At 51.7% G+C, this 19,651-nt stretch overlaps 1 protein-coding gene across 18 annotated transcripts in view; it reads left to right on the top strand.

Moving 5' to 3' along the window:
- Window positions 1-322: 322 nt before the first annotated feature.
- Window positions 323-19,651, top strand: part of ASB13 (ankyrin repeat and SOCS box containing 13) — a 63,242-nt gene continuing 43,913 nt past the window's right edge. For all 18 annotated transcript variants that reach the window (XR_010127388.1, XR_010127385.1, XR_010127374.1 and 15 more), the window contains exons 1-4: window positions 323-734; window positions 12,508-12,695; window positions 14,174-14,324; window positions 16,458-16,592. Coding sequence is in view for 1 of the 18 variants with exons in the window: in XM_063669503.1 (XP_063525573.1) it covers window positions 329-734; window positions 12,508-12,695; window positions 14,174-14,324; window positions 16,458-16,592 (880 nt within the window). In the remaining 17 variants the exon portion in view is untranslated. The remainder of the gene's footprint in view (window positions 735-12,507; window positions 12,696-14,173; window positions 14,325-16,457; window positions 16,593-19,651) is intronic.

The following is a 19,651-nucleotide window of genomic DNA, read 5'->3' as shown; positions in this document are numbered from 1 at the left end:
AAAGTTAAAGCATGGGGGATCTCGAGTACTCTGGAGCATCATCAGCATAAGTACAATGCAAGTGAACTCTGGAAGCCAGACGCATGCTTTGCACGTGGACACACAGACACATGCTTGCACAGGACACCTTTGCAATACATACATGTTTACACATAGACACATGTTTTGCACACGCTTGCACAGGACACGGTTGCACAGGATGCATGTTTTGTACAGGACACATGTTTTGCACATGGAAACACATATCCATGCTTTGCAAAGGGACACAGGGAAGCATGCTTACAATGGATACATGTTTACACACGGACGCATGTTTTGCACAGGACATATGCACGGGATGCATGTTTTGCACACGGACACACACGTTTGCATAGGCCAAGTGCACAGGACACGTTTTGCACCAGACGCATTCTGTGCACGGGACGCACGGTTTGCAGATGCAAGCACACACACTCCTCGGCGCGACGGGCGAAGCGGGGTGGCAGCGACAGCGGAGTCGCAGCGACAGCGGAGTCGGGACGCAGGGACAGCTTCTCCGGGAACCTCGCCAAGGCGGCGGGAACTACAACTCCCGGCTCGGTCGCCTCGGGACGACGCGCGGCCCAGCGCAGACTGGCCCCGCCCAGCGGCCCCGCGTGGCCCGGCCCAGGTCCCGGCGCCCAGAGTCGCCGCGCGGCCGCCGGTGAGCCGCATGGAGCCCCGGGCGGCGGACGGCTGCTTCCTGGGCGACGTGGGTACGTGCGGGCGCCGCGGAGGTCAGGGCGAGGCAGCCCCGCCGGCTCGTGGGGCCGGCCGCGTATCCGATGGCCTGCGCCGGGGAGGTGGTGGCGCGCCCTGCGCTGGCTCCGTGGGCGGGGGCGTTTGGCGGGGTGGGCCGCGGTGAGAGCAGGGTCCCAGTGGTGCCGTGCATCCCAGACGGGCTCTCATGTCTGGTGCCTTGTCCCAGGCCAGCGCACTGCGGGGCTGCAGTCCGTGGGGCTCGCCAGGTGTGGGGTTTCGCAGCCGCAAACCCACCGAGCGCCGCGCGCCCTGCGGAAGGTGCGGGGCGCGTGCGGAGCCGTTGCCCAGTGGCGGGGGAGAGCCTGGGAAACGCCCACGGTGCTCCCTCTCGGGGCAGCCAGGCGCGAGCCCACGATAAGAGCTAACCCCCCCCTCCACTGGCGCGGGTGAGGCCGTGGCGCAGTGTCCGAGCATCCTGCAGAGGCGTCCGCGTGACCCCTTGTCCGCTCCAGTGAAAGTGGCCTTGGGGCACCGCGGCACACTCCGAAAAGTGCGATCCCAGTTCTACACGCAGCCTACTTTACCATCCGAGCAGCCCAAGAATGAAATGGATTTGAGGGAAGGACACTCTTTGGGGAAGCAAATTTTTTTGCTGCCTATGAAGCAATAATGTGGTCACTGAAATGAACGACGGAAGCACTATGAAAGCCTAAAAAGAAAAAAAAATCTAAGGCATATTCATCCCGGTAAAAACAGTAGTGCACGTAAGAGGGAAAAGTCTTAAGGGTAAATTTAGCTGAAGAGGAAGTTGCAGTCATAGCAAGGCAAAGATATTTTAATTGACTTTGCAAAATAACCACCTTTGACATGATCAAAGGTATCTAATAAGCATGTGTTTTTACTTGGCATTCCAGTCCAGGCAAGCACAAGACTTTGACCCTGACACTGTGATCTGCATTTGATTAGCTTAATTGAGTAAGCAGTGAATAGCTAACGGCGGAAGCTTATTTAAACACATATTTTAATATTTCTGTTCATGGCATCACTTCTGAGCATGTCTTCTGCATCGTTTGTTATGGAATGCATCTGTAGAAGAAAGGCACATTTTAAACTAATGAATCTGCAACTTTTGAGGTTCACTGGTATTTTTGATATTGTCATTTTTTATTTAATATATTTCTCCCCAAATAAGTTCTGCTGATATTTTTTATTCCCAGTGTAATGAATAAGCTGAATGTGTTGGATCCAAAACAATACTGCCATTCCAGCAGCACCAGAGGTGAACCATAGGAGGTTTAGACAGTTTTAACATTCTGACCTCAAATTCTGGATGTGTGGTGTACCCCGACCAAAACATTTAGGTTTTGGGCTGTTGCGCAGTCTCTCATGCCTGTAATGCCAGCACTTTGGGAGGCCGAGGCAGGTGGATCACTTGAGGTCAGGAGTTCGAGACCAGCCTGGCCAACATGGCGAAACCCCGTCTCTACTAAAAATACAAAAATTAGCCGAGCATTGTGGCGGGTGCCTGTAGTTCCAGCTACTCAGGAGACTGAGGCAGGAGAATCACTCGAACCTGGGAGGCAGAGGTTGCAGTGAACCGAGATTGGGCGATTGCACTCCAGCCTGGGCGACAGGAGCGAAACTTTGTCTCAAAATAAATAAATAAAAATACAAAAATTAGCCAAGCATAGTGGCGGGCGCCTGTAATCTCAGCTACTTGGGAGGCTGAGGCAGGAGAATCACTTGAACCTGGGAGGCAGAGGTTGTAGTGAGCCGAGATCACGCCATTGCACTCTAGCCTGGGTAACAGAGTGAGACTCCGTCTCAAAAATAAATAAATAAAATAAAAAAATAAATAAATAAATTCTGCATTCCCTATGGACGTCCTTCTGCGGGAGATGAACTTCTAACTTACTGGCTGCTCCCCCACTCCCCTGTATGTTCCCCCCAGGGTCCTCCAGTAGAATTGCTTTTGTTTAAATCAGATTTCAGTGTTGACATTATTGTGACTATGTGAATATTGCAGCTGAGCCACTTGCTATGTGGGGACTATGTTTCTGTTTTCGTGTAACGTCTTGCTTTTCTTGGACATGGCGAGTGTTCTTTTTGTTTACCTGTGGTAGGTTCGATGTTCTCCATGCCTAATCCCTAATTTATCCCCAGACAGTGTTCTTAGGCCCTTCAGGTAAGCAACGAGTCCTGTGTTCTTTCTCTCCTGGTTCAGTGTTTGGAGACGTGTCCCCTGCAGCCTTGGGTTTTCCAGCTCTGCCTGCTGCTGCTCTGGGAAGCCGGGGTGGGGGTGGGGCAGGGGGTGTCTTCCTGTTGTTTATAGGGATTTGCGCATCCCTTTGCGTTCAGTGCCCTCCCAGGGGTGGTTCAGATTCCCTGCTCTTTGCTGGTCCCCACCCCGGGTGCCAAGCCCGCCTTCTCTATCCTGGTTAGCCACTGCACCAGCCTGCTCTCCAGCTCCCCCGATGGTCTGGAAATCACTCCCCAGCCTGTTTGTTTTCTACTTGTTTATATGGATTTATGTCTCCCCACCCAGGTACTCTCAGTTGAGTGAGATCTTTGCGGAGGGGCAGAGAAGATCCTCCGTGTTTAATCAGAAACACAGCTCTATCGCTCTTGATTTCAGTGTCAGGGCGGGGAGAGGGAGAATCCACTAGGGTAGCAGTCCAGGGCATTTCTAAAGGGTAGAGAGTTACTTGGAGTGGGAGGCTATTTTATCCTAAAGTAGGAGTTCAAAGAGGGCCTGTTGACACACCAGAAAAGCTTATTTAGGGCCAATGGAAGTATCAAAGGAAATTAGCAAGTTACAAAGGCTTAGGAAGCATGTTTGTGGGCAAAACAGTACCTCTATCCTCCTTCTCGACACAGCAGCCCTGGGAGACATTGCCTGCTATCCTAAGGAAACTGAGGCTTAGGTGATTTAGGGTGAAAAGTGTCCCTCAGGTCCCTTAACTGAGACGGGGAAGATGCGGGATCAGAGCTCAGGGGTCCTGAGTCGGGGCCTGAGCTCCCACAGTGCCTTGAGGGTGGGATTGGAATTGGGGGACCCTCCCAATGCTCCCTGGGCCATAGCCTTTTGGGGTGGACCGGGGGGCAAGGGAGGAGTCGGGGTAGCAGATAATTGGGTGAGTGATGAGGGAGTCGGGGAGGAGACGTTGAAGGATAATGCAGCAAATCCAGTGTGGTTTTAGCGCCATGCCGTTGGAAGGAAGTGCCTGTCATTCACCAAGCTCTCCTGACACCTTCGGTCCTTTCTCCCAGTTCCTTTACTCCTTAGCCCACCTATTTTCACCTCTTTTCTCCTTGTCTTCTGCTTTCATTTATTCTTTCCTTTTCTTTTCTCCACTCTCACTGAGTTTTGACCATTTTGTCCCTCTAAAAAGGTAAATACTGGCATTTTTGCTTCATTGAACACATCTTAAAATCAGTCTGCTGTTTGACCTCAAGTTTACTGACAAACTATATTTTGGGGATTCATAATGAAAACATTTAAAAAGACATGGTTGAAAAATATCACTGTAGCAACAAAACACTGAGCCCAGACTTGTAAGTGGGAGTTTCTACATAGAAAAATAAAGATCAATATTTTTTTTCCTTGGGTTTCAAGGACACTAAAACTGAAATTTAGGCTGCGCTATTAAAATTTGGTGATAGTGGTAAGTGCCATGTGTTATGCACCCTCTTTGTTCTGGGATTGTCACGTAGACTGTCTTTAGTTGTCACCATGAGATCCTTCATTTATCTTTTCCTCTGTGGTCTCTTTGTCTTTGTGGATTTAGCCCCCACTTTTATTCCCTTACTATCACTTCCGTGTGGTTTGGACAGCAGGCAGAGATGAATGGATGCTACATTTGGCTTTTTCTGGGAGTGTTAATCATCTAGGATCTCATCTCATCTCTTCTCTTCTCTTCTTGACAGAGTCTCACTCTGTCGCCCAAGCTGGAGTGCAGTGGCACGATCTCAGCTCACTGCAGTCTCCACTTCCTGGTTCAAGCGATTCTCCTGTCTCAGCCTCCTGAGTAGCTGGGATTATTACTGGGATTACAGGCACGTGCCACCACACCAGCTAATTTTTCTATTTTTAGTAGAGATGGGGTTTCGCCGTGTTGGCCAGGCTGATCTCGAACTCCTGACCTCAGGTGATCCGCTTGCCTCAGCCTCCAGGAGTGCTGGGATTACAGGCGTGAGCCACCTCACCCGGCCCATCGTCCAGCATTTCTAAGGCCTTTTCACTTCTAACAGTCAGCACATGTTCATGAATCCTTAGCTTTCTGGGACCCTGGGGGGCTATGTCACTCAGGACTCTTGACTTTTTCCTGAGAGCTGAGGATGAGCCCATTGATAGCAGCATCAGAAAACCCTCCCTGGGGGCTTCCGGTGCCTGCCTTGGTTCTTCCAGGGTGGGTTCCCCAAGTGTGTGCTCGCCCGCCCCAGCACGGCTTTATGGGTGGGTCAGGGTGGAGGGCCCGCCCTCACTGTTTCAAGAATGCTTACTGGGGTTTTGCAGGGAGGGCTTCTTACAGAGGCTGCGGGTTGTTTTTGACGCAGAAACGACATTTCTGCAGCCAGGACCCCAGACTCCCCTTGGTGATTTACTCTGAACAAAATTTCTGACTCCAGCAACATTTAAGAGTGCATTGTGGGCTGGGCGCAGGGCTCATGCCTGTAATCCCAGCACTTAGGGAGGCCGAGGTGGGAGGATCACTTGAACCCAGGAGTTTGAGACCAGCCTGGGCAACATGATGAAACCCTGTGCCTACAGAAAATACAAAAATTATCCAGTGTGGTGGTGGTGCATGGGCCTGTAGTCCCAGCTACTTGGGAGGCTGAGGTGAGAGGATCACTTGAACCTAGGAGGTTGAGGCTGCAGTGAGCCCTGATCACACCACTGCACTTCAGCTTGGGTGACAGCGAGACTCTGTTTCAAAAATAAATAAATAAATAAATAAATAAATAATAAGAAAACAAAATAGGAAAAAAGGTGCATCTTGGGTATTTGACCTGGATTCAAAGCCAGCATGCTACTGGATCAGCTTTGTCTGGAAGGTGTCCCTGGTGGCATTTGAGAATGCTCTTTGTTGGAGTCGGCCCTGACCCTGGAGAGGCCCCAGGCTCGGTGGGGCGGGGTTGGGGGCAAGTGGTTCCGCTGCATTTACGGTTGCAGTCCCTGTGAGGCCCGCCAGTGTGGTGCAGGCAGGGCAGTGTGGAGGATGGGCTCTGGAGGTGCCCAGCTCTGCAGTGTGCAGGGGCCAGCAGGCCAGCCGCCTCCTAGACACAGGCTCTCTAGGGGGTGGCCAGGCCTGGGCACAGAGCTGCCACTTGGGCCCAATGAGTGGGGCTCTGGCTCTGGGATGACTGAGGAGATACTGGCAAACTAGCTGCCTGGGGGAAAATTAAAGAAAAAGAAACAAAAATAAAAGTCTGCTTTGCTGTTTTCCCTGGTCTAAATACTCACACCCTGGCTGGTTTCAAGCTGCTGGTGGTCTCCGGCCAGCAGAACCTGGCTGTGCAGCCAGCCAGCTGGCGAGATGGCCCGGCACACTGCTGGGTGGCTTACAAGGCAGGGAGGGATGGAGGGCCTCTGGTCTCAGGGCCCAGGAACTGAGCAGAAAAATTGGGCAGAGACTCAGTCAGTCACCCGACGTAGATAAGGATCGAGTTACTGGAGCTGGAATGCAAGATTGGGGGGCTTGCTATGGAACAAAGATGAGATGGTAGAACCCGCACCTGCCCTCCCCACAGGACTGGTAGGGTAATAATGACAGCAATGATCCTGGAGCCATTACAGTGCCTGTTACTCAGAACATTTGCAGGTGGCCAGGCACGATTTTCTTCAGTATTCACAGCACGCATTTGAGGAGAGAGGAGGCCGAGGTTTGGAGAGGGTAAGCTGTGAGACGGGCTTTGAACTCACGAGCGGGGCTGTTCCTGCAGCTTGCCCCTGTAGAGTCTGCTCCCTGAGGGTAGGCTGACTTTGAGCCACTTTACCTGTTCAGCCAGGGCTTCCTAGTCTCAAAGGACAGGTCAGTCCTGGGGCAGGGCACAGCCTCAGATGGGAGGGTGTCGGGGCCCCAGCAAAGGGGCAAGAGAGGGGAAGAGGAGCTGGGGTCCAGAAAGGTCCACACCTGGCACACGGTCTTAGTCAGTAAGGTCATATCGTGGGTGGAAGAGTGGAGAGAATGTTCTGAAGCATGTGTCATTCCTTCTCAAGGTGATGTCTGCCATAGTCTGCAGTAGATACATAGATGACGTCTGTGAAACTCTAGTTTTCAGGGCAAAGGCTTTTGCCTGGCTGTTCATGAGCTCGGGCCTGCAGGCGGCAGGTAAACAGGAGGGGCCGTGTGTGTATCACCGTGACCCTGACCTGAAGCAGAGGAGGAAGTGGGTAGAATCCAGCCATCAGGACTGGACCATGAGTCACCAGGGCTGCAGCCTTGGATCTTTTTGCAACACAAGTTCTTCATTTAATGGATGCACGAGCCCCCGCCTGGCCAGAGTGTGCGAGCGTCATGTTAAGTCTCAGGCCACTGTCCTGGGCTGGAAAGTGGAGCAGGGGACAGAACCCAGTGGCAGGGGTCCGAGTTCAGTCTGGCAGGGGAAGATGCGTCTGGGGAGTGCTTATTCATTCAGATACCTGCACGTGCAGCCTGTGCGGAGAGGCCGGCTAGCTGTGGTACTATCCCCAAGGTGACAGGGGACGACCTTAGGGAAGGCCCAGGGAAGGAAGAATGCTGGTCAGCTGGTGGTGTGGCGATAGCGTGGAGATGGCGTGTGGGGGTGGGCTGCATGCTCGGGAGGCTTCCTGAAGGAGCAGGGGTTCCTTCAGTCGAGGAATTTCAGCCGGAAGCGAGGTGGGGAGTGGGGCTGAGAAGGGCTTTCCAGGCAGGGAAGGAACAGCATACGCAAAGCGTGGGACTTGCAGCCACTGGACACTGTGAGTCGGTAGAGTTTGGTGTCACTGGACGTGGCTATGTGCATGGCGGGGAGCCTGGGGACAGGGCCTGTGACTGCATGGTGGTGGGCCTTGTACCTTGCCTGGATTCTAACCTGGGGGAGGGAGCCCTTGTGAGCAGGCCCTGTCAGACTGGCTTGTCAATCATCTGCATTAGGGAGGGGGCAACGGGAGATCTATTATGTGGCAGCGGTGGGTGGGATTTAGGGGCAGAACGTGAGTCCCGGAAGGAACTTGCCAGGACAGCGTGGAGTTTCGGGTTTCCAAGGCGGTGCTCTGCCAAGGGAGAGGGTGCAGGGATTGGGGAGGGGGGCGTCTTGCCACCACAGGGAGCCCGGCACAGGGGCTGGAAGCAGCCTGCAATCCATCCTGGCCAGTCCATTCACTAACAGACAGCATTTCCTGCGCTCACTCCTCATCCATTTAAGGTCCGTGACCACAAGCTGTCGTTCCCGATTCTTTTCATCTGGGACATTTACCCTGCCATTGCAGGGCTGAGTCACATTGCTCTGTGGTGGTGGGTGCTGGGGGCTGATTTTTATGCAGGGAATAGGTCTCTTCGCCCCCTGGAAGGGCTGTCGGTGGTTTGGGGGTGTCAGGAAAGGTGACGAGGTGCACCCCAGGCACCTGCTGTCCTCTGGCCTTCTATCCCTCCCTTCCCCAGTGTAAATCTCCTGTGAGGACAGCCTGCGGGTGACAGTCCCCCCATGCTCTAGATCCTCCAGCTTCTGGTTACTTAAAATTTTTTTTCTTCTATTTTTAATTGTAGTAAAGAGCACAGAAGTTACCACCTTAGCCATTTCAAGTGTCCATTTCAGTAGGGTTGAGTACATTTACATTTTTGTGTAACAGATCTCTAGAACTTCTTCATCCTGTAAAACTGAAATTCTGTCCCCATGAAACACTAACTCCCTGTTTCCCCTCCCCCCAGCCCCTGGCAACTACCTTTCTACTTTCCATCTCCATGAATTTGACTGCTCGAGGGACCTCACATAAGTGGAATCATACAGTATTTGGCTTTTCAGAAATGGCTTATTTGGTTTTTTTTTTTTTTTTTCAGACAGAGTCACCCAGGCCGTAGTACAATGGCATGATTTCGGCTCACTGCAATCTCCACCTCCCGGGTTCAAGTGATTCTCCTGCCTTAGCCTCCTGAGTAGCTGGTATTACAGGCATGGGCCACCATGCCCGGCTAATTTTTGTAATTTTAGTAGAGATGGGGTTTCACCATATTGCCTGCCTCGGCCTCCCAAAGTGCTGGGATTAGAGGTGTGACCCAGTGCACCTGGCCAGAAATGGCGTATTTATTTATTTATTTTTGAGACAGAGTCTGGCTCTGTCACCCAGGCTGGAGTGTCGTGGTGCGATCTCAGCTCACTGCAACCTCTGTCTCCTGGGTTCATGCGATTCTCGTGCCTCAGCCTCTGAGTAGCTGGCACTACTGACGCACCATGGATTACAGCCACCATGCCTGGCTAATTTTTGTATTCTTAGTAGAGACGGGGTTTCCCCATGTTGGCCGTGCTGGTCTTGAACTCCTAACCTCAAGTGATCTGCCCGCCTCGGCCTCCCAAAGTGCTGGGATTACAGGTGTGAGCCAGCGTGCCTGGCCTAGAAATGGCTTGTTTGACTCAGCATAATGTCCTTAAGGTTCATCCATGTTGTAGCATGGGACAAGATTTCCTTCATTCCCAACGCTGAATAATATTCCACTGGACACTTGGATTGTTGAGAATAATGCTGCTATGAATGTGGGTGTACAAATGAATCTCTCTTCAAGACCCTGCTTTCCATTCTTCTGGAGATATGCCCAGCAGTGGAGTTGCTGGATCATATGATATCCTGTGTTTCATTTTTTAGGAACTGCCATACAGTCTTCCACAGTGGCTGGACCATTTTATATTCCCATCATCAATGCACAAGAGTACCACTTTCTCCACATTCTTGCCAACACGTATTTGGTTTTTTTGATAATCCTAACAGGTGTGAGGTAGTATTTCATTGTGGTTTTGATTTGCATTTCTTTAACGATTAGTGACATTGAATACCTTTTTTTTTAATGTTTGTGGCCGTGTGTATCCTGTTTAGAGAAATGTCTGTTCAACTCGTTTGCCCATTTTTAAACCTGGTTATTTGTTTTTTTTGTTTTTGAGTTGCAGGAGTTCTTTATATATTCTGGACTAACCCCTTATCAGATATATGACTTGCAAATATTTTCTCCCATTCTGTGGGTTGCCATTTCACTCTGATTGTGCCCTTTGATGCATGGAAGTTTCTTTTTTCTTTTTTTCTCATCATGTCTGCTGCTAATTTTTGCCCTTAATTGCTGCTGGTAAGACTACAGCAGCTGATGTGATTCACTAGAAGTAAGTTGCATTTCCTTTGTAGACTGGTGATACAGAGAAATAAAATTAGATTTTCTTTTAAAAATTTTATGTCTAGTTGTAACTGAACCCAGATTTGGCTGCTTACTGCCCAAAAGCCAAACACGAAAGACAAGAGTTGGTGGCAGGTTTATTTGGAGAGCCAGCAAACCAGGAACATGGTAGACAAGTGTCTAAAGTGCCATCTAAGTCAGTACAGGTTTTGGGTTCTTAATTATGTTAAGGGCAGTGGGAAAAAGAGGCTGTTGGGATCAAGAGGTAACCAAGGACCAGTGACATCTGGGCACCAGTGAGGATCCTAGGAGGTTGGGAACATCTTTGTCCTTGATCAGGTCGCAGTGCTCCTATAAATCTTTAACAAAACATAACTAGTTGTTTACATGCTTTCCTTTTAATCCCAGAGTTAATTTCAAAACCACACGATTGCTCTTTTTGCATATTATCTCAATGCTCTAAAATTATCCTAGCCTCTGTGTAAGAATGGATAATGTCCCCTCAAACAAAAATGTTAGTTCTTTTGCTGTTTCACTGCTACAGACTTTTTTTTTTTTCTTGAGACGGAGTCTTGCTCGGTTGCCCAGGCTGGAATGCAATGGCGCGATCTCGGCTCACTGCAACCTCCGCCTCCTGGGTTCAAGCGATTCTGCTGCCTCAGCCTCCCGAGTAGCTGGGATTACAGTCACGTGCCACCGCGCCTAGCCCAGATGCACTTTGTAAAAGTAAGATCTGGGGAAGATCCAGGTGATAGGAAGGTTTTTCAGGGACATGTCAGAATAGTAAGAGGAAACTGTTGATTGAGAAGAGGGTGTGATGTGATCTTGTCTGCTTGAAGATGGAGAGTTGACAATAAGGATATGTCATCAGCTTTCATCCAGCACTGTTGTCATTTATGACATTTTAAAGTGTCTGGAAGACTCCTCTGTGTCTGAGATGGGTGCTGAGAAAACAGGTGCGTGGTTTCTGCATCTGGGGAGTTTACGGTCTGTACCAGTTAGCAAGCTTTTGTCTGCACCTGGTTTAGACAATAAAGAAACATGACTAAGCCCGGCCATTGGCTTGGCTCCAGGCACCTGATGGTCCTTGACTCGTCCTCCAGGTTCCAGCCCTTTCCCGGCTTTGCCATTCTTGTAGGTCCTGTCTTCAGGCAGGTAGCCAGATGGCTCAGCAGGTCCAAGTTCACATCCAGGCAGTATCCAGAGAAGGATGGGAGACAGCCTTCCCCTGGAGCTCCTTCTTGGGAGTGAGCAGAGTGTGGAAGCTTGGAGGCCTCTTCGCAGACTCTCCCTCACCTCTGCTTAGCTAGAGTTGTGTTGGATGCTGTATGGGAAATAGGACCGCTATGACTGACTGAGACAAAAAAAAAAGGAAAAAAGAAAACCCAGTTAACATCATCCTTAAAGGTGAATGACTAAATGCTCTCCCCCGAGACTAGAAACAAGACAAGGATGTTGGCTGTCACCCCTTTTGTTCCACATTGCACTGCAAGTCCTAGCCAGAGCAATTCAACAAGAAAAAGAAATAAAAGGGCTGGGCGTGGTGGCTTACACCTGTAATCCCAGCACTTTGAGAGGCTGAGGCGGGTGAATCACCTGAGTTCAGGAGTTTGAGACCATCCTGGCCAGTATGGTGAAACCCCATCTCTACTGAAAATAGAAAAATTAGCTGGGTGTGATAGTGTGTGCCTGTAATCCCAGCTACTTGGGAGGCTGAGGCAGGAGAATTGCTTGAACCCGGGAGGCAGAGGTTGCAGTGAGCTGAGATCACACCATTGCACTCCAGCCTGGGTGACAGAGTGAGACTCCGTCTCATAAATAAATAAATAAATAAATGGCATCCACATTAGACAGGAAGAAGTTAAACGATCTTTGTTTGCAGATGACATGACCTTGTATATAGACAAGCCTGAGGAAGCCACTAAAGCGGAATAATTAAAACATGGATTCTCAAGGCACTCGAGTGCAGGAGACACTGTAAATGCAGGGGTCTGAGCGTGTGTGCGTGAGCATTGTGGGAAGTGTTTCCCAGAGAAGTTGTTTTACCTGGGCCCACCTGGAGGATGTAAACGTTTCACCAGGAAATTGCAGAGTGGACAATTGGCAGGGGGGCAAAGGTGGGCGTGTCAGCAGAGAAGGATGTGGAACTGCAGGGGAGTGGTGAGCACCTGTGCCTGCAGAACGGGTGTATGCAGGGGCAGGGGTGGGAGGTGGACCGTGGAGGTGAGCGGGGTCCACAGGACGGAGCCCCTTGTAGGCCTTGCCCAGGAGCTTGGACTCCAGCCTTCAGGCAGTGGGGGTGGCTCAGGGATCTTTGTAGAAGTGCTGGGACAATTGCATGATCACGGATGGTGCCTTGGTGGCATCAGCGGCCCTGGAGTCTTACGTGTGCTCATTTGTCCTGGATGGAAGTGGCAGGGTCTTAGCGTGAGGTCTCCTTCCTTTCCAGGTTCCTGGGTAGAGCGGACCCCTGTGCACGAGGCAGCCCAGCGGGGTGAGAGCCTGCAGCTGCAACAGCTGATCGAGAGTGGCGCCTGCGTGAACCAGGTCACCGTGGACTCCATCACGCCCCTGCACGCGGCCAGTCTGCAGGGCCAGGCGCGGTGCGTGCAGCTGCTGCTGGCGGCTGGGGCCCAGGTGAGAGGCACTGTGGGGCAGACCCCCAGACTGGCTGCAGCTGCCAGAATGGAGAAGGTTGACTTGGGAGAACTTGGGAAAGATGGGAGGGTGGGGGCTGCACCGTGTCCACTGCAGAGAGGTACCAGGAAGCCCATGGCTGAGAAGTGCTCGTGACCTAGGAGGTCACGGTGGTGGAGGACAGGGCAGCCTGAGCAAATTGATGGTGGAGTGCCAGCCCTGTGGTGGGCAGGAGCCAGCAGGCTGGCCGCAGCCTAGATACAGGCTCTCTCAGGGGCGGCCAGGCCTGGGTGCAGAGCTGCCACTTGGGCCCAAAGAGCAGGCTTCCGGCTTTAGGATAACTCAGTGGGATGCTGGCCAGCCAGCTCTCTGAAAAAAGGAACAAAAACAAAACTGTGTTGCTGCTTTCCCTGGTGTAAATGTTCCCACCCTAGCTAGTATTAAGCCACTGGGGGTTTCTGGTCAGCAGAATTCCTGGCACATTGGCAGCCAGCTCTCCCGAGCTGGCAAACACTGGCCCTGCACACCCCTGGCCAATGTATAAGGGACACAGGGACCTGGTCTCAGAGTTCAAGGGGTGGGGAAGAAGAGAAGACGGTGTACTGTTATACTCTTCCCAAAAGCTTGGAATGGAACCCATTTCAGTGTGTACCCAAATAGAATTTGAATTTGGACAAATGCTAAATAAAATTTGCCAATTTGGGGAGTTGCCTTTTTCCTGGCCTCTGACTTTCTCACTAGGGGAGGCATGGTAAGCTGTCTCAGGCATTCCTTCCATTGAGGTTAGAGTTTTGTGTGAGTGTGTGTGTGTGTGTGTGTGTGTGTTTTGTTTTTTTTTTTGAGACAAGGTCTTACTCTGTCACCTAGGCTGGAGTGCAGTGGCATGATCATAGCTCACTGTAACCTCGTCCTTCTTGACTCAAGTGATCCTTCCACCTCAGCCTCCCGGGTAGCTGGGACTATAGGTGCATGCCACCACACCCAGCTAATTTTTGTATTTTTTGCAGAGACAGGGTTTTGCCACGTTGCCCAGGCTGGTCTCGAACTCCTGAGCTCAAGTGACTCTCCCTCCTCGCCTTCCAAAGTGCTGGGGTTACAGGTGTGAGCCACTGTGCCTAGCTGAGGTTAGAGTTTTTAAAACTCATTTTTAAAGCCTGCCTTTCCCAGCTTGCACCCTAGGGTTCCCCTGTCCTGCTCTGTGCTTAGGAGGTGTTTGGGGCGGGGGTGGCGAGGGGGCTGCTGAGCTTATCCTGCCTTGAGAGAGAAGAATCCTGAACGAGATGACTTCTCTACTCAGGAGGCCGTCGGTGCTCCCCAGCCACGTGCTATCTCTTTCAGTGTCCTTGCCTAGCACACAATAGCAAAGCAAATCGGTGCTTCTAAGAAGCATCTTAGCAAAGATGAACCTGCACCGGGATGGGAAAGCGGGTTGTGTGGCATTTCTCTGCCCTTTGACACTTGTTTCTTCCTCTCATGAGGTGGATGCTCGCAACATCGACGGCAGCACCCCGCTCTGCGATGCCTGTGCCTCGGGCAGCATCGAGTGTGTGAAGCTCTTGCTGTCCTACGGGGCCAAGGTCAACCCTCCCCTGTACACAGCGTCCCCCCTGCACGAGGCCTGCATGAGCGGTGAGTTGGCAGACGGCTGGGCTGGCCCAGCTGGGCTCTGGAAGTTTCCTCCTTCCTGGGATTAAAGGGACTTAGGAAAGGAAGCAGAGTAGACAGAATTGGGAGCCCTTGGCTGGTGAAGGAGTTCTGAGTCTGTTTCTGGCTCTTGGTGGCTCAGCTGCTGAGATTTAAGCTTTCCCTCCTCGAGGTCTTTGTCCAGGGCTGGGGCGGGTGACTCTATGGTAGGATTCTGTGTCCAAGCCAGGGTCCCTCGGGCCTCTCCACGTTAGCAGCAGGGCCTGGGGGACTCTGCAGAGGCTCACCTGGGCTTTGCTATAGTTTGCTCTGCAGGCCCCTGATTGAGATGGGAGATGACAGAGAAACGTGTCCCAACAGCCTGGGCCGGGAGGCTGTGCGTGGTGCTCTCAAAACAGTGCTGGTCCTGCAGGCTCAGGGAGCAGATGGGACTTCAGCTGCCCCCCAAGGACGGGCAGATTGCAGATGCTGGGAAGACAAAAGAGCACCCCGAGCATGGGGAACATTCCTTGTCCTATCTTACTGCATCAGAAGCTCCCAGTGGAGGAGAGAGGACTGGAATTTAGGGTGAGACCAGCTGGTAGGAAGATGTTTAAATGACAGACTAAGGAGTTTGGATTCTACTCTTTCGAGCAGAGGTTGCAAACTGTGGCTTATATCTTGACCGGCCAGCATGGCCTTTGTCTTTGGATGCACATCTGGGGTGCAGGGTATGGGGTATGTACCTTTCCACGGTGCTGGCAGGGCCACGGCTGCATGTGGCTCACCCCTGATTCCTGCTCGTAGGTCTTTCCACGTCTGCAGGCCATGGGGCAGCTCCAGGGAGCTCTTGAAGGTTTCTGAGCAGATGTCGACGGTCAGGAAAACAGAATTTGGGGAAGGTTCATTTAGGCCCCTCCATGTGCAGATACACGGAGATGGCAGTGGTGGTTGGGGTCTCCTGGAAGCAGGGGGATGAGTTGGGGACCATTGCTGGGATCAAGGTGCCCAGTGCTCAGAGTAGGCGGGTGGAGTGGGATGGGTTCATTTAGTAGGTTTGGGGAAGGAATCCATAGGATTTGGTATGAAGGGGAGGCTCAAGAGGTCAGAAATGAGTCAGGTTTGAGTCGGGAGCAAGGACCCCAGGAAAGGGAGAGGGTTCTAAAGTAGGAGACACCGGCTGGCGGCCAGCACATGGCTCTGGGGCTGGGGCTGGGGCTGGGTGTGAGGCTGGTGGGGAAAATCAGGGAGCTGCCAACAGTGAAGAGGTAACTGAGTGAAGGGAAAGGTTGGAGCCTAGACGGAATGTGCAGGGGCGGGAGGATGGGGGGCCTGGAACTGTGCTCCAAATCCGCGTTACAGACCCAGGAAGAGGGGCCACTTCAGAGACAGGAGAGGCCGGGTGCTGTGGCTCATGCCCTTGGTAATCCCAGCACTTTGGGAGGCTGAGGTGGGCGGATCACCTGAGGTCAGGAGTTTGAGACTAGCCTGGCCAACATGGTGAAACCCCGTCTCTACTAAAAATACAAAAAAATTAGTCGGGCGTGGTGGTGCACGCCTGTAATTCCAGCTATTTGGGAGGCTGAGGTGGGTGAATTGCTTTAACCCGGGAGATGGAGCTTGTAGTGAGCTGAGATCGCACCACTGCATTCCATCCTGGGCAACAGAATGAGACTTTGTCTGAAAAAATAAAAAAATAAAAAAAAAAAAGAGGCAGGAGAGGCGGCTGCTGTGGGGCACAGGAGGATAACCTGCCTTAGAAAGTCTGGGGGGTTTCCTGGGAGGCTGGGCTCAGTGCCGACGGCCGCAGGTAGACACAGCGCAGCGGGGCAGCGGGAGAGTTTTCCCTGACCCATTCTAGGTGGTGCCCCGTGTCTTCTGTTCTCACAGCAAGAGGCCGGCCAGGCCCGTTTCTCCCACTGCCTTGAGCCCTCGCCTCCTCAGCGGGGCGCAGAGCCCTGTCCTGGCTTCCTGAGGGCCGTGGGGTCGTGAACTCCTCCCTAGGTTGGGACGCAGGCCTGCTTGGCTTCTCCGCCCTGCACCAGGGATGGAGGCTGCTGCAGCTGCCGCATCTGTGTGCTTGTTGTCTCCAGTGTCCGTATTCAAGGACATTGTCCCCCCTTTTCCATTTATCTTAAGGGAGTTCCGAATGTGTGAGGCTTCTTATTGACGTCGGGGCCAATCTGGAAGCACACGATTGCCATTTTGGGACCCCCCTGCACGTTGCCTGTGCCCGGGAGCACCTGGACTGTGTCAAAGTGCTGCTCAATGCAGGTGAGTGGGTGTTTACCTGCGTGGGTGTTTAGCTGCGTGAGTGTTTACCTGCGTGGGTGTTTGCCTAAGTGGGAGTTTGCCTGCGTGGGTGTTTACCTGAGTGGGTGTTTGTCTGAGTGGGTGTTTGCCTGAGTGGGTGTTTACCTGCGTGGGTGTTTACCTGCGTGGGTGTTTACCCGAGTGGGTGTTTGCCCGAGTGGATGTTTGCCTGCGTGGGTGTTTACCGGAGTGGTTGTTTGCCCGCGTAGGTGTTTGCCTGCGTGGGTGTTTGCCCGAGTGGGTGTTTGCCGCGTGGGTGTTTACCTGAGTGGGTGTTTGCCTGAGTGGGTGTTTACCTGAGCGGCTGTTTACCTGAGTGGGTGTTTACCTGCAGAGTGAGTATTTACGGATTTATCTGAGAAGTTTGCCTGAATGGGTATATACTTGCAAGGCTGTTCACCTGAGCAGGTGTTTACTTGCACGGGTGTTTACCTGAACAGGTATTTACTGTGCCTAGCAGACAGCTGGGTAGAGGAGTCAGAGGGACCAGGGTTGGAGGCTGGCTCTCTTACTTGCCAGCTGAGACCTCGGGCCTCAGTTTACATATCTGTAACACTGGAAGAATCTATGCTGCAGGTCGCTGGGAGAACTGGGGATGTTTCCCCGGTGCCTGGTGTGTCCTAGTAGGTACTCAACAGATGCCAGTGATTATTTCTAGAGATCACAGGCCACTGTCCCCACAGCTGCCTGGTGAGGTTGCTGCCTGAATCCAAGAGAGAAGGGGATGTAATGGGAAGTGGAGTCGGCAGCGTTTAGGAGAATATGGAGCATTTGGAATCCAGGCCATTGTCGGGTGTTCGAAAAGACTCAGGATCGAGAGAGATTCCCAAAGAGGGAAAAAAAAATCAAAACCAAAAAGACCAGCCAATCGAGGATTAGGCTCAGGACCTGTGTATACCAAAAGTTTTAGCCAAAGTGACTGTTGGTACAGGGTTTTTCATCAACCCAACTTAAATGTTTTGTTGAGGGAAAATTTTAGTTTCATCGTCTTATCCAAATTCGGGGTGTGGTGTAGGATAAAAACAAAACTGTTTAGGATGGCTGGGCACTGTGGCTCACAGCTATAGTCTCAGCACTTTGGGAGGCTGAGGCGGGAGGATTGCTTGAGCCCGGGAGTTTGAGCCAGCCTGGGAAACATAGCAAGACCCCTTCTCTTAACAACAAGAACAAACCTGTTCAGGAACAGGAAGATCATGAATTCCGTCTGATGACAGCCATTTGAGGTTAGTTATATATAGTTTTTTATTGGAGAATCTTATTCACTTTCATGTGCCACTTTTAAGTCTTTTTAGTGGAAAAGATTCATTTTGTGTAGGAATAGTTGTTGGGGTACTTTTAATTTTTTATACACGGTCTTAAAAGTATCTCCATTGGAAGCAGGCCTAAGCATTTCCAGCCGAGCTGCTCCTCTGGCAGCTGGATCCGTTTCTATGAACACAGGGCAGTGCATTCATATCAAGCCTTTATGAGCTCAGTACACATGAGTTCCATTTTTACTTTAGTTCTGTTTGGTGTGGTTGTAGGGAAAGGGATCAACTTAGTGTTTAAAGCAAACATCCTTTCTGTATCAGTTAGGACCTCATGTCAGTTGGACGCCTTTGTGAGTAACAGGAAGCCACTTCCACTGGTAAACAATGGTGGGCATTTCTAGTTCAGGTGACTTCAGGGCTGAGATGCAGAGCACGTTTAGGGGCGGCTGGACCGGAGGTTCTGTGGTGTCACCCAGGCCTCAGTTTCTTTGAACGTTGCGATTCTGCTTTCCTCAGTGTTGGCTTCATCCTAAGCCTCCGGCTTCCCTGAGCAAGGTCACGGGGCTGCAGTGGCTTCAGGCCTACACGCCAGACCTTTCCTGTTTTAAGCCTTCTGGAGACTCTTTCAGAGGAGTGGAAAATCCCTTTTCACACACCCCTCCCCAGTCCCTTTGCCCAAACTTTGCCAAATTCTGATGGGCTGAAGCCTGGGTCATTAGAACCAATTACTGTGGTCACGGGAGAGGGATTGGACCAGGCGGGACCTACATTGGAGCTGAAGTCAGGTCTGCTCCTGCCCCCACCACATTACCAGGTGGCAGCACAGTCCGGGGTGGGGGCTGGAAAGGAAGGGGCAGCTGTGATGCCCACCGTCGCCCTAAAGCGGGGTTCCCACAGCTCTCCCCAGGAGTTTGCATGCCCCTGGGGAGTTAGAGGTGAACGCGGCTTTCTTGGGGAAGCCTCCCCACAGTGACTGTTGGTGTTGGCTCGATGCTGTGGGTAGCGTCCAGCCATCAGCTCCATGCGGGATTCCTGATTCCCATCCTACTCTCTGGTGGTCTTCTCTAGTACCCCTTGTGAGAGCAGATGGATCATCATCTTTTTCTTAGAAACCATTTTTTCATTGTGGAAAATTTCAAACATACAGAGAAGAGAGAAACAACAGCATCCCCTACGTCCTCACAAACAGATTTTTAAAAAGTAGTGATTCTGAACTTTTGGGGTCAGGTCACAGATCCCTCGGGAAACCAAAGGAAAGCCAGGGACCGTGTCTCTAGAAAAACAGAAGAGTGGAAATTCCCTTTTCCTGCACCCCTCCCCGATCCCTTTGCCCAAACTTTGCCAAATTCTGATCGGCTCAAGCCTGGGTCATTTGAACCAGTTACTGTGGAGAGGGGAGAGGGATTGAACCAGTCGGGGCCCACATGAGTGCAGGTGCTTTCGTGCGCAGTTTGAGAGCTGAGCTGTGAGGCAGCCACGTTGCACCCCGCGGGGGACGTAGAGATCGTTGTTCTTGTTCTTTGCAGGCGGTGAGGCGAGTCCAGGAACCAGATTGTATTTGTAAAGGAGGAGGGCTGGGGAGGGTGAAAGTCAGGTTATGATGGTGAAGTAATTTTTAATCTGATTGCTGACAGTGAATATTGAACTCTGCCAGGAGTGTTCAGAAGCGGCTCCCTGAGGACGGTCGTGCTTCCACCTTTGTTCTTAGAACTGGCCCTGGCACAATTAAAAAAAATTTTTTTTTAATTGTTGTTTAATTTTTTAAAAAGT

This window comes from Pongo pygmaeus, chromosome 8 (assembly GCF_028885625.2).
Source record: "Pongo pygmaeus isolate AG05252 chromosome 8, NHGRI_mPonPyg2-v2.0_pri, whole genome shotgun sequence".
Lineage (NCBI taxonomy): Eukaryota > Metazoa > Chordata > Mammalia > Primates > Hominidae > Pongo > Pongo pygmaeus.
Note: the sequence above shows the minus strand (reverse complement) of the source record. Positions and strands in the feature narration are given on the sequence as shown.